The sequence below is a fragment of the Ambystoma mexicanum genome, chromosome 12, assembly GCF_040938575.1.
Source record: "Ambystoma mexicanum isolate Mex_15411 chromosome 12, UKY_AmexF1_1, whole genome shotgun sequence".
NCBI lineage: Eukaryota > Metazoa > Chordata > Amphibia > Caudata > Ambystomatidae > Ambystoma > Ambystoma mexicanum.
In genome coordinates this window covers 166,634,991-166,647,311 of record NC_090936.1, presented here as the reverse complement: position 1 = coordinate 166,647,311, position 12,321 = coordinate 166,634,991, and the positions used below count along the sequence as shown (strand labels likewise).

General features: G+C 47.3%; 1 protein-coding gene across 2 annotated transcripts in view; it reads left to right on the top strand.

The window, feature by feature from the left end:
• TSPAN8 (tetraspanin 8) overlaps positions 1-12,321 on the top strand; it is a 663,429-nt gene that overhangs the window by 321,819 nt on the left and 329,289 nt on the right. The window contains exon 5 of one of the 2 annotated variants that reach the window (XM_069627689.1): positions 224-364. The exons of the other annotated variant lie outside the window; for it this stretch is intronic. Coding sequence (XP_069483790.1) covers positions 224-364 — 141 coding nt within the window. The remainder of the gene's footprint in view (positions 1-223; positions 365-12,321) is intronic. 2 annotated transcript variants of the gene reach the window in all.

Below are 12,321 nucleotides of genomic sequence, written 5' to 3'. Positions count from 1 at the left end.
ATGAAGAGGACTGGAGTCACTAATTCGAGTAGCCTTTGTATAATTGGACATAACAGCAACATGATGGCCTCTTGCCCTTTCTTCCAGTCTGTAATCTTGATGTTAATATTAAGTCTTGTTTTAAGCAGATATTACAAAATCTATCACTAATTAGCATACAATTTCCATATAGTTTAGCGGTGCTGATGTGCTGTTTAAGTGTTGTTCCTTTTGCTTTTTCAAGTATTTTGGACTTGATGCTAGTGCCAGTTCGGCTTCGCATTTGGCAATGGATGTGCTTATTGGAGTTGGCGCCACTACAATGGTTGTAGGTTTCTTGGGATGCTGTGGTGCCATTAAGGAAAACCGATTCATGCTGGCCACGGTAAGGTTTTACCTTTGCAATGCTTAATAGGGTTAAACATTTTAATACAGTTGTAGTGAAGTATTGCAATTGAACATGTTTTTTTTATATGGTTTGTAGCCTTAAGGGGGGCTGTATGACACAGTGACAGTTTTAGGTAGAACCAACATTTTGCTGCATTATTCTGCTGCACACAGCTAATAATGAAACTTTGCTCCAGCTTCTTTGCATGGTATTTAGACCAGAACAGAAATTGCTTCATTGCAAAATGGTATTGAAACAATATGTATTTGCAAAATTTTATTATGTTTTGTGCTTGTGTAAATACCCTGCAAAATTGTACTTGGAAAGGATTGGTGCAAAGTTTCTGTAATGGCCGATCTTCCACATGCTGTATTTTTCATATTACTGTTTTTGCATGCATAAATGACTGGCACAGACAGATTTCTGCCAGTTAAATAAAACATACATATCATTTCACTAGGATCAGTAGTTTGGCAGCACAAACATTTTTTAAATTGGGTATTCAAAAAAAAGATTCAAACCTAAAACCGAAGATAATGGGCCCGATTCATGGAATGTGGCGCAGAAAAGGCGCAAGCTCTGTGCGCCGTGAAGGCACAGAGAAATGATTGCGTGGCATGTGTATTCATGGATTTTCCGAGGCATCAGTAGCCATGGCACAAGGAACCGCAAGCTGCGCCAGTAACGCCCCCAAAACGCCCCCATGTGCAGTAAAAAGGAAGTGAAATGCCTAACAAGGCGCAAGCCTCTGCGCCATCCCTGGGCCAGCATATACCCCCCCTAGCGAACTCATGTGAAAACCCCACACGATACCCAGCCGCACCCCAGCCAAATCACGCGAAAAATCTGTTTGTTCCCTGGCCGCACCCCAGCGTAATCATGTGAAAACCCCACGCCATCCCCGGCCGCACCCCAGCCAAATCGGGTGAAAATCCACGCGATCCCTGGCCACCACAGTCAAATAGTGCATCTGCACCTCGCAATCCTCGGGAAGCAGACCCCTCCTGATGGGACACCCCAACCCCCATGACCTGCCACCCCACCCTGCAGGCAGCCCCTCCACATGGGACACCCGCACCCCAGCCCCCATCACCCGTCACCCCACCCTGCAGGCATCTCCCTCCACATGGGACACCCCACCCCATCACCTGTCACCCCACCCTGCAGGCAGACCCCTCCACATGGGACACTCAAACCTCCATCACTCCCCCTGCAGGCAGCCCCCTCCACATGGGACACCCTAGCCCCATCACCCGTCACCCCACCCTGCAGGCAGCCCCCTCCACATGGGACACCCGCACCCCAGCCCCCATCACCCGTCACCCCACCCTGCAGGCATCCCCCTCCACATGGGATACCCCACCCCATCACCTGTCACCCCACCCTGCAGGCAGCCCCCTCCACATGGGACACTCAAACCTCCATCACTCCCCCTGCAGGCAGCCCCCTCCACATGGGACACCCTAGCCCCATCACCCGTCACCCCACCCTGCAGGCAGCCCCCTCCACATGGGACATCCCCACCCCAGCCCCATCACATGTGACCACCCCACAGGCAGCCCCCTCCACATGGGACACCCCAGCTGCCACCCCCCACCGCCATGGTCACCTGTGATGGTGTGTATTCCCCCACGCCCCCCCACATGGTCACATGTGATGTTGTGTATGCCCCCACCCACACCCCTGGTTGCCTGTGATGTTGTGTATGCCCCCCACCCACACCCCTGGTCGCCTGTGAGGTTATGTATGAACCCCACCCCCCCATGTTCACCTGTGATGTTGTGTATGCCCCCCACCCACACCCATGGACACCTGTGGTGTTGTGTATGACCCCCACCCCCCATGGTCACCCGTGATGTTGTGTAAGCCCCCCTATGGTCGCCTGTGATGTTGTGTATGCCCCCCACCCCCCATGGTCGCCTGTGATGTTGTGTATGCCCCCCACCCACACCCCTGGTTGCCTGTGATGTTGTGTATGCCCCCCCACTCCCTCTGTGGTTGCCTGTGTTGTTGTGTATGCCCCCACCCTTCCCCATGGTCACCTGTGATGTTGTGTATGCCCCCACCCACACCCATGGTCGCTTGTGATGTGTATGCCTCCAACCCCCCCCATGGTCGCCTGTGATGTTGTGTATGCCCCCCACCCCCAATGGTCGCCTGTGATGTTGTGTATGCCCTCCTCCCCCCATGGTCACCTGTGATGTTGTGTATGCCCCCCCATGGTCACCTGTGATGTTGTGTATGCCCCCACACCCACATGGCCGTCTGTGATGTTGTGTATGCCCCCCACCCACAACCCTGGTCGCCTGTGATGTTATATATGAACTCCACCCCCCATGGTCACCTGTGATGTGTGATGTTGTGTATGCCCCCCACCCACAGCCATGGACACCTGTGGTGTTGTGTATGACCCCCACCCTCCATGGTCACCTGTGATGTTGTGTAAGCACCCCTATGGTCGCCTGTGATGTTGTGTATGCCCCCACCTCCCATGGACGCCTGTGATGTTGTGTATGCCCCCACCCACACCCCTGGTTGCCTGTGATGTTGTGTATGCCCCCCACCCACACCCCTGGTCGCCTGTGAGGTTATGTATGAACCCCACCCCCCCATGTTCACCTGTGATGTTGTGTATGCCCCCCACCCACACCCATGGACACCTGTGGTGTTGTGTATGACCCCCACCCCCCATGGTCACCCGTGATGTTGTGTAAGCCCCCCTATGGTCGCCTGTGATGTTGTGTATGCCCCCCACCCCCCATGGTCGCCTGTGATGTTGTGTATGCCCCCCACCCACACCCCTGGTTGCCTGTGATGTTGTGTATGCCCCCCCACTCCCTCTGTGGTTGCCTGTGTTGTTGTGTATGCCCCCACCCTTCCCCATGGTCACCTGTGATGTTGTGTATGCCCCCACCCACACCCATGGTCGCTTGTGATGTGTATGCCTCCAACCCCCCCCATGGTCGCCTGTGATGTTGTGTATGCCCCCCACCCCCAATGGTCGCCTGTGATGTTGTGTATGCCCTCCTCCCCCCATGGTCACCTGTGATGTTGTGTATGCCCCCCCATGGTCACCTGTGATGTTGTGTATGCCCCCACACCCACATGGCCGTCTGTGATGTTGTGTATGCCCCCCACCCACAACCCTGGTCGCCTGTGATGTTATATATGAACTCCACCCCCCATGGTCACCTGTGATGTGTGATGTTGTGTATGCCCCCCACCCACAGCCATGGACACCTGTGGTGTTGTGTATGACCCCCACCCTCCATGGTCACCTGTGATGTTGTGTAAGCACCCCTATGGTCGCCTGTGATGTTGTGTATGCCCCCACCTCCCATGGACGCCTGTGATGTTGTGTATGCCCCCACCCACACCCCTGGTTGCCTGTGATGTTGTGTATGCCCCCCACCCTCCCCCATGGTCACCTGTGATGTTGTGTATGCCCCCAACCGCGCTCCATGGTCGCCTGTGATGTGTATGCCCCCAACCGCGCCCCATGGTCGCCTGTGATGTTGTGTATGCCCCCACCCCCCATGGTCGCCTGTGATGTTGTGTATGCCCCCCACCCGCATGGTCACCTGTGATGTTATGTATGCCCCCCCTCATGGTAGCCTGTGATGTTGTGTATGCCCCCCACTTACATCCTGGTTGCCTGTGATGTTGTGTATGCCCCCCATCCACAGCCCTGGTCTCCTGTGATGTTATGTATGAACCCCACCACCCATGGTCACCTGTGATGTTGTGTAAGCCCCCCACCCACACCCATGGGCACCTGTGGTGTTGTGTATGACCCCCACCCCCCATGGTCACCTGTGATGTTGTGTAAGCTCCCCTATGGTCGCCTGTGATGTTGTGTATACCCCCCACCCACACCCCTGGTCGCCTGTGATATTGTGTATGCCCCCCACCCCCCACATGGTTGCCTGTGATGTTGTGTATGCCCCCCAAGCCCCCATGGGCACCTGTGATGTTGTGTATGCCCCCACCCACACCCATGGTCACCTGTGATGTGTATGCCCCAACCCCAACCATGGTCGCCTGTGATGTTGTGTATGCCCCCCACCCCATGTCACCTGTGATGTGTTTGCCCACCCCCCTCTCATTGTCCTCTCTATCCCCTCTTCCCTCTCCGCCTAACCACGGCCACCTAAATTGACTTTTTGCATTTGTATGATGCTGCCACCCAGCAACATGGGGCTAGGCAAAATGTATGTTTTGACAAGCACTTATATAACTGAGTAAGCCTTCTGTGACAGCGCTGCGATGGCCAAAGCATGTTGTGTGCTTTATATATGCAAATGATATTGACTACGGTAAACAAAGGAAATCCTTCAACAGGGACAAATGGCCATCCAAAGAAAAAGCTAGAAAAAAAAAAGAACATTCAGGCTAAACACAGAAGTAATACAAAACAATTTATAAGAAACTTGACCACGCCGGTGAAATCTAAGTCAAGCGAAAACAAAAGTTTTGACAAACCGAAAGCAACCAGTAAAGAGGGAAAAGAAGAGACGAAAGTTGGACCCAAGTGCAAACCGGTTTTACACCCAAAAAAGCGGATGAGAATTGAATCAGATCAGAGTTCCTCTGACCCTGGAGATCTAATGGAAGCACTATGCAATCTGTCTACATACTCTGACAACGAGGCTGAAGAAACCCTTCGAGGATCTGCTGTGGATTTGAACAAACATGTCATCTTGTAGTTCAGATCCACCAGCTCAGATAAATCCATGGAAACCGCTGTTAAAGAAAACAGGTGTCCAGAAAAGTGCAACACGTGAGGTTGGGGTAACCGAACGAACAAAGGATACACTCTCACCTGCACTGAAGGGAAGACACCTCGACCTCAATCCCAAGTCCGAATACAATGGCCATTCGGTATTGAATCCAAAATACACATCTGCACATAGTCACAATTTTTCCTCCAATCTACATGACTATCACAGAATGACATCTAAGGAATCACATCAAAAGATCATGATCGAAAACATTTTTCAGAACGAATTAGATGTCAATTTGAATCGTGGAAACATCATGTGTCTACTACACGCAGTACCAGCACTACGGAATATCAGGTCCGACGATATCCGTATAGTTGAATATCCGTATAGTTGAATACTTATCGGAAGTTCGTGCAGATATTGTACTCCTCCACATAAACTCCCAAGCAGTACGTTCAACGTTGCTAGCTGCAAAGCAAGACCTCAGGTGCTTGGGATTCGAAATCTCACTTTATGATTCAACAAGCAGTCAAGGATCAACTGCAATTGCTGATAACACAAAAATGAAAGAAATCTCGGATCAGCATCGAGATAGCCTAAGAAGACAGTTAAAATCCAAACCATCCAGCATTGAAAAGAATAGGATCGATGGCAAGAAATCAAATAAGCACTAGCTGAAAAAAGAAGAAACTGCTGTGCCTATGACTGTGATATCGTGGAACACAAGAGGCTTTAACCATCTATATAATGATTTCCCGGTTGACTTAACTAATAACTTTGCCATCTGTTTACAGGAAACCTGGCTGCGGGTGCCACCGACAAAAGATGGCTATGTAACACTGCTAAATCCGGCTGGAAAAAACATCAAGGGACGCCCATTTTCTGGTTTAATTACAATGATAAAATCAGGAACAAATTGGGAAATAATCGAAAAAACGAATCCAAATAGTTATGTTCAAGGAACTTTACTTCAAACAACGAACGGTCCCAATAACAATGAACATCTATTAATTCTGAACGTGTATTGGAACCCGCTGAAAATCTCGGCTGATGTTTTTATAACTGATGTAATGCAAATAATCGATCGTCACCAACGGACTTGTCCGGCCCTTGCAATAATTTTATGTGGAGACCTGAACATTTCATGGTTTGACGATCAAATGAAACCTATTAAATTCAAATCGTCAGATAGCTACTCAGGAAACAAAAAACAAAAGCAATGGAGTAAAGAACTAGAAGCCCGTGACTGTATGATGGCAAACGGCCAAGTGAGAGGGGACATACCACCAAACTTCACTTGGGCGAACATGGGATACAAAAAGACCCTAGATTACTTCTGGACTTCAAGAAACGTGTTTGCAACTATCAACAATCTGCAAATCATACCTACAACAAACAGTGATCATTACCCACTTGTATTGTCCTGGCCGTTAAAGTGTAAAAAGAAAGGCGCTATTCATAGTCAGGCACTAGAAGTAAATCATGGGCGAAACAGATTAAGAATAAATAATTATCAAATCATCAAATTATCCAATAAAATACAGGAGACCATCCATGACAACGTTGATCCCTTAAATTACATACCGCTGCTACCTAGCCAGAAAACAGGTTTTTCTGGAAAAACATGCGAAAATAACAAGGATCACAAACACAAATGGAGCAGATCGGTGAAAACCCAAAAAAAGCAGCTCAGGAATGACCTATCAAAAATAAAAAAACAGCATGGAGTAAATGCCCAGAGCGAATTAAAACAGAGAAAACAACAATATCGAAATTGGCTAAAATCCTTCTCCTATCAGAGAGATCAAGAGCGTGGCGAAGAAATGTTGACTTTGATCATAAAAAACAACTCTAGGGAAATATGGAAAATCTTGAATAAAGGAACGGTTAACCAGGACGCCTTAATGTCAAATGGAGTGTCCGAAAGTGACTGGGTAAGGCACTTCCAAAGTGTTTTTTCAGGAAAGGAAATACCAGACAATGTAGACAGCCGAAACATTACCACAGCTTGGAATATAACTGAGTCCAGCGAAGACATTCTTCTGGCCATATCTAAATTAAAGGCCTCGAGAGCTGCTGGGCCCGATGGCATCAGCAACATACTGCTAAAAGAGCACAGCTACGCATGGTCCTTATTCATTGTTAAACTCTTTGCGGCGATAGCGGAAAGAAAACAGGTACCGAGTTCATGGACCAGGGCAATAATAGTACCAATATATAAGAAGGGCAACCGAGACGATCCCGCAAACTATCGACCGATTGCCTTACTGGATACTATTGGTAAAGTGCTGGCGACATTCCTACAAAAAAAGTTATCGGTATGGGCAAAAGAAGTCAACCAACTTGATGTCAGACAAACTGGATTTACAAAGGGCGTGGGAGTAGAGAACAACCTTGCCCTGGTAAATCTGTTAAAACTCGACGCTCTAAACAAGAAAGATCAACTATTCATGGCATTTATCGATTTACAGCAAGCGTTCGATTTAATTAATCGAAAGAAATTATGGGAAAAGTTGGAAAATCAAAACTGCCCAAACGCCTTGCTACAACCAATAAAGGCGCTACACTCTAACACATCAATTAGAGTAAGATTAAATGCAAATGGAGACCTGTCTAAACCCATTATTACCACCAGAGGGGTGAAACAGGGATGTCCACTCGCTGCCACCTTGTTCAAACTATACATTGTTGACATCTCTACAGCATTGGCAAGTGTTAACTGCTTCCCCCCAAAAATCAATGGACAGCCTATAAGCTATGTGATACACGCAGATGACGTGGTACTGTTTGACAGGACCCAGATAGGGCTGCAGCGCCTTTTGTCAAAGCTCGAAACCTACATGATTGATAACGATTTATCAATCAATGTGAATAAAACAAAAATCATGAGATTTGGCAGTGACCGGGTTGCAAAAAAAAAGTCCTTTAAATGGCGAATCGACAACAATTTTCTTGAAGAAGTCACGGAAATTCGCTATTTAGGAATCCTGATGAACACCTCAATTCGTGAATGGCGCTGGACTCAAGATCTATTCCAGCGGACCCGAATCCTTGCCTTACAAGGAGCACGTTTGCATACCTTATATGGAAAATTTTCTGTACTGCCATTACGTACGTTTTATATCCAAAAAGTCGTCCCTACATTAACATTTGGGGCAGAAGCAGGATGGAACATTGACCTAAAGATCTGGTCTAAGTTAGAAGGCCTATTCTGGCGCCAAGCCCTGAGATTACCAAAATATCTATCAATGACCATAATACGTCATGAATTGGCACTTGAAAGCCTATACGGATCAGTTCTATGGAAATCTTTGTCATTACTACGAAAGATGGAAACACCGAATCCTGAACCGGCCTATCAAATATTAAAATCAGGAGAAAATCATCTTCACAATGGCCTGCTCTTAAAATGGTCAGAGAAAGTGAAAGCCATCATGTACAGCGCAAATATTTCAATGGAAACATTGATTAATCGGCCTCAGATCGCCAGAATAAAACTGAAAGAATGGCTTTGGATCGACAACGTGGACAAACTCGCAACATTGCCGACAGCATTAGATCTTGGACCAACAAAGAACAAAGTAGACAAAATGCCAAATTATCTGTGCAAATTTCCGTCGAGGTATCACAGAGATAAATTCCTTAGATTCAGATTGAACCTTCTGAAAACTAACCAAATGTTGGTGTTAAGAAAAATGAAGCCTGTTACCGAAGAAGCTTGTCGGCACTGTAAACTGCATGCGGAGTCATTAAAACATCTAACAACTGAATGTGTGGCAATAAACGAGTTGAGATCTATCCATCTGAACAAATTTAAACCCGCAAACGATGAGATGGAAGATCTGTGGCTTCGGATACTGAGCGGAAGTTCGATACTTCTAACCTGCTCAGTGATAAACTTTTTGGACATAGTACTAATTTAAAAGGCACAAGTGCAAATCGACAAGGAAAAATGTCACCAATGACCGGAAAATGAGTTGTAATAAAAGTTTGTAAAAACTAGATGTTACAAATAAAAAAAAAAAAAAAAAAAGATATTGAAAACATATATGGGGTGGTTTATGTGACACACAGGACATTGGATGTCTAGTTTGGCATGGTGGTAGTGGCATAGTCCATCATCCATGTGTTTCTTTTGGAAAGCCAAAAAAAAGAATTTGTTTGGGATGCAAACAATGTATCACGGTCAAGGACACATTCTCAGGATGGTTTGGTGGACACAGATGATTGGCCCTTTGTCATCATTGAATGGCACCTGGCATGTGTCAGGGCTGTGTGCACTCCACAGGGGTTGGATTTTAGGTGAAAAATTGTGCCACATGCTGGGTACGGGCAGCCTCGACACGTGCCCTTTGCCCTACCATACGCAAGCAACGTGCATGTGGTTGGGGATGTGGGGGCACCACCATGTCCACTGATACACCGCGCTCTGTTCCAACATTGTGCAGGACACATGCTGCCACAATGATCCTGCACACTAGTGGTGGTGCATATAGCAACTCACCACCAGTGTGGTCAAGGGAGCAGAAACGTGACTTGAGCACTCCGAATGTGCGCTCCACTATGCCCTGAGTTGCAATGTGGGCTGTGTTGTATCTTACCTGGGGTGGTATGGCAGGGTTCCGTATTGGCGTCATCATGTAGGTGCTCAGAGGGTAGGCACTGTCCCCTGTAGAGGTTAAAATGTTTGTCATTGCTGTGTATGTGTGTGTGTGTGACATGCATGTATATGCATGGGCATTTATACTCACCAATGAGCCATGTGTTGCCATGCCTCTGAGCTTCCATGAAGCTATCATGGATGGACCCTGGATAATTTGCATATACAGAAGTAATGAGACCCTTTGCATCACATACAACCTGCACATTGATGGAATGCCAGTGATTGTGATTGCGATAGATGTGCTCTATGGCCGTAGGTGGACGTAGAGCCACATGGGTGCAATCAAACGCACCAAGCACTTTAGGGAAGCGTGCCACCCCATAAAAATCCTGTACCACGGCCTGCCTTTCTGCAGGTGTTCTGGGCATGTAGATGTGCCTGCGAACTGAGGGGCGTGCAGTCATGATTGCCAACACCTGGTGTAGGCAGCGTGACTGTGTGGGTTGTGAAATGCCCCCAACTATGGCAGTTGTCCGCTGAAATTACCCAATGGCCAAAAAATGCAGAACATTGAGCACCTTTTCCAAGTGGCTCAGTGCTTGGGAGCACATGGTGGGTGATTTAAGGTAATCCTCCCACTCCGTGACCAGGTCTAATATGACATGAGGTGGAAACCTATACCTACCATATACCTGGTCATCAGGCATCCCAAAAAGACTGGTCCTAGGTAGAAAAATCTGTGCCTTGGCCATCCTCCTCCTCCTGAGGTGTTCCACGATCACTGCTGCGACAAATGGTACATTCATCATAGCTGTATACGCGCATTTGTTGTTCGCGTGCCTTTTCTATGCATTTGTTTTAGTGCTGGGTGACATTTACACCAGCTTTCGCGTGGCGTATAAGTGTCCGGCTTAGAGTGTCTTTTTCCGCGCGACGGAGAGCCCTGTTCAATTCTATGAATACAGGGCTTTTAGCACGCGTATGGGTGTTGCAAGGATTTTACTTTGGTACATCCCTCGTTATGCCCATATTTTCGGTTGTTGTTCCCCATTCCACGTGTTCTGCCCCCTTTTTTGGTGACTGCGCAGAACACAAAGCTGCTTCGCTACGAGTCTCGGTCAAGGCATTCGTGGTGTCGCAGTGACATGCTGGACCGGTGCAGATTCATCGCAAGTCCCTGGTAATCCCTGTGCATTGTGTTCCATGAATACACAAACTATTTTCTGTGCAAATCATTACGTCAAATACGTTGCATTGCCAAACCTAATTATTATCTCACAGAACAGACAATTATTAATTATCGGAAATCTTCATTACTACTAGTCCTACTGTTCCTCATCACAGTACTTACTTTTTAGGACACTGCCTCATGAGCAGGAACCAATAACACTGTTTGTTTTTCTTGGACCACCTCCACTCCCTAGTGGAAGGGCATGAATACTATCTCCGTCATATCACTTTATTTAATACCAAACAGTGATATCATGGGCCCATTTCCTTTTCAAGGAAGGCAGAGGAGAGTTGTAAGTACTGTGACAAGGAAGAGTAGGACTAGGAGTAAGGAAGATTACTGGTAAGTAAGCCAGATATTACCTCCATGTTCTGCTTCCTCGCCCCCGCACTTGCTTATGCGGAATACATAAGCCAATAGAGGCCAATGTTAAGAACACATAAAATACTGCTCACTACCTGTTTCCTCTAATAAACCCTCTTATGGCAACTAGACTCTAACAAGTACCAAAGGTGCAAGAAGGGTGCCCCTTCATATTCAGTCTTAAGTGACTCATGAAAGTATTGGGATCAGCCTACATGGCTGCCCTACACATTTTCATCTTTTGTAGACCTGCCCTGAATCTTGGTAGGTTACGGGGTCTCTGCCCCATCATATGCCATGCTGATTACCATACAGAGATATCTACTGATAGATACTGTAAAAGCTGTCTTCCCTTCCTCCTGCCCCAAATGGCACAAAGAGGCTATGCAAACTCCTCATAGGGATACTAATTTACCGATATGCCAGCGCAACTCTATGGGCGCCCAAATTGTGCCACAGTTCGTCCACTGGTGATGATGGATCCGATAAGAAGGCTGGCAGTGTGTGTTGACATTTCCTCACCACTTTAGGAAGGAAGAGGGGTACATTTTACAGAAATTTGCATCAGCATATACAGCATATACTGTCATAAAACGGGTGTAGAGGAGCAGCTGAATTCCTCTACAGGAAGTCCCACCCATATTCTGCCTATATGTTGGAAACCGAAACTTGCGACATGTGCACTACCAGTAAGAGTACCTATATCGCGAGAATCCTTTGAGACAAAGTATACACTGAGAAAACCCTACATGATGTATCGTAATGGGAGGATAGCTCAGGGCAACATGCTCGCCTTGGAAGCAAGACGACACAGAGCACCGCAGGTCCGATCCCCGGGTCCGCACTTAGAAACCTCCGGGTATTAAGTACGTAATAAATAATCTATCATATCATATCATATCATAAAGGATGACGGTCTCCTGAGGGAGATGCCTGAAAAAGTGTAAAGACGTGAAAAGAAGAAGCTGTTGACATCACGAGAAAGGAGTGTGACGCACTGAGAAGGATGACCAGAGAAGAGAATGCATAGACA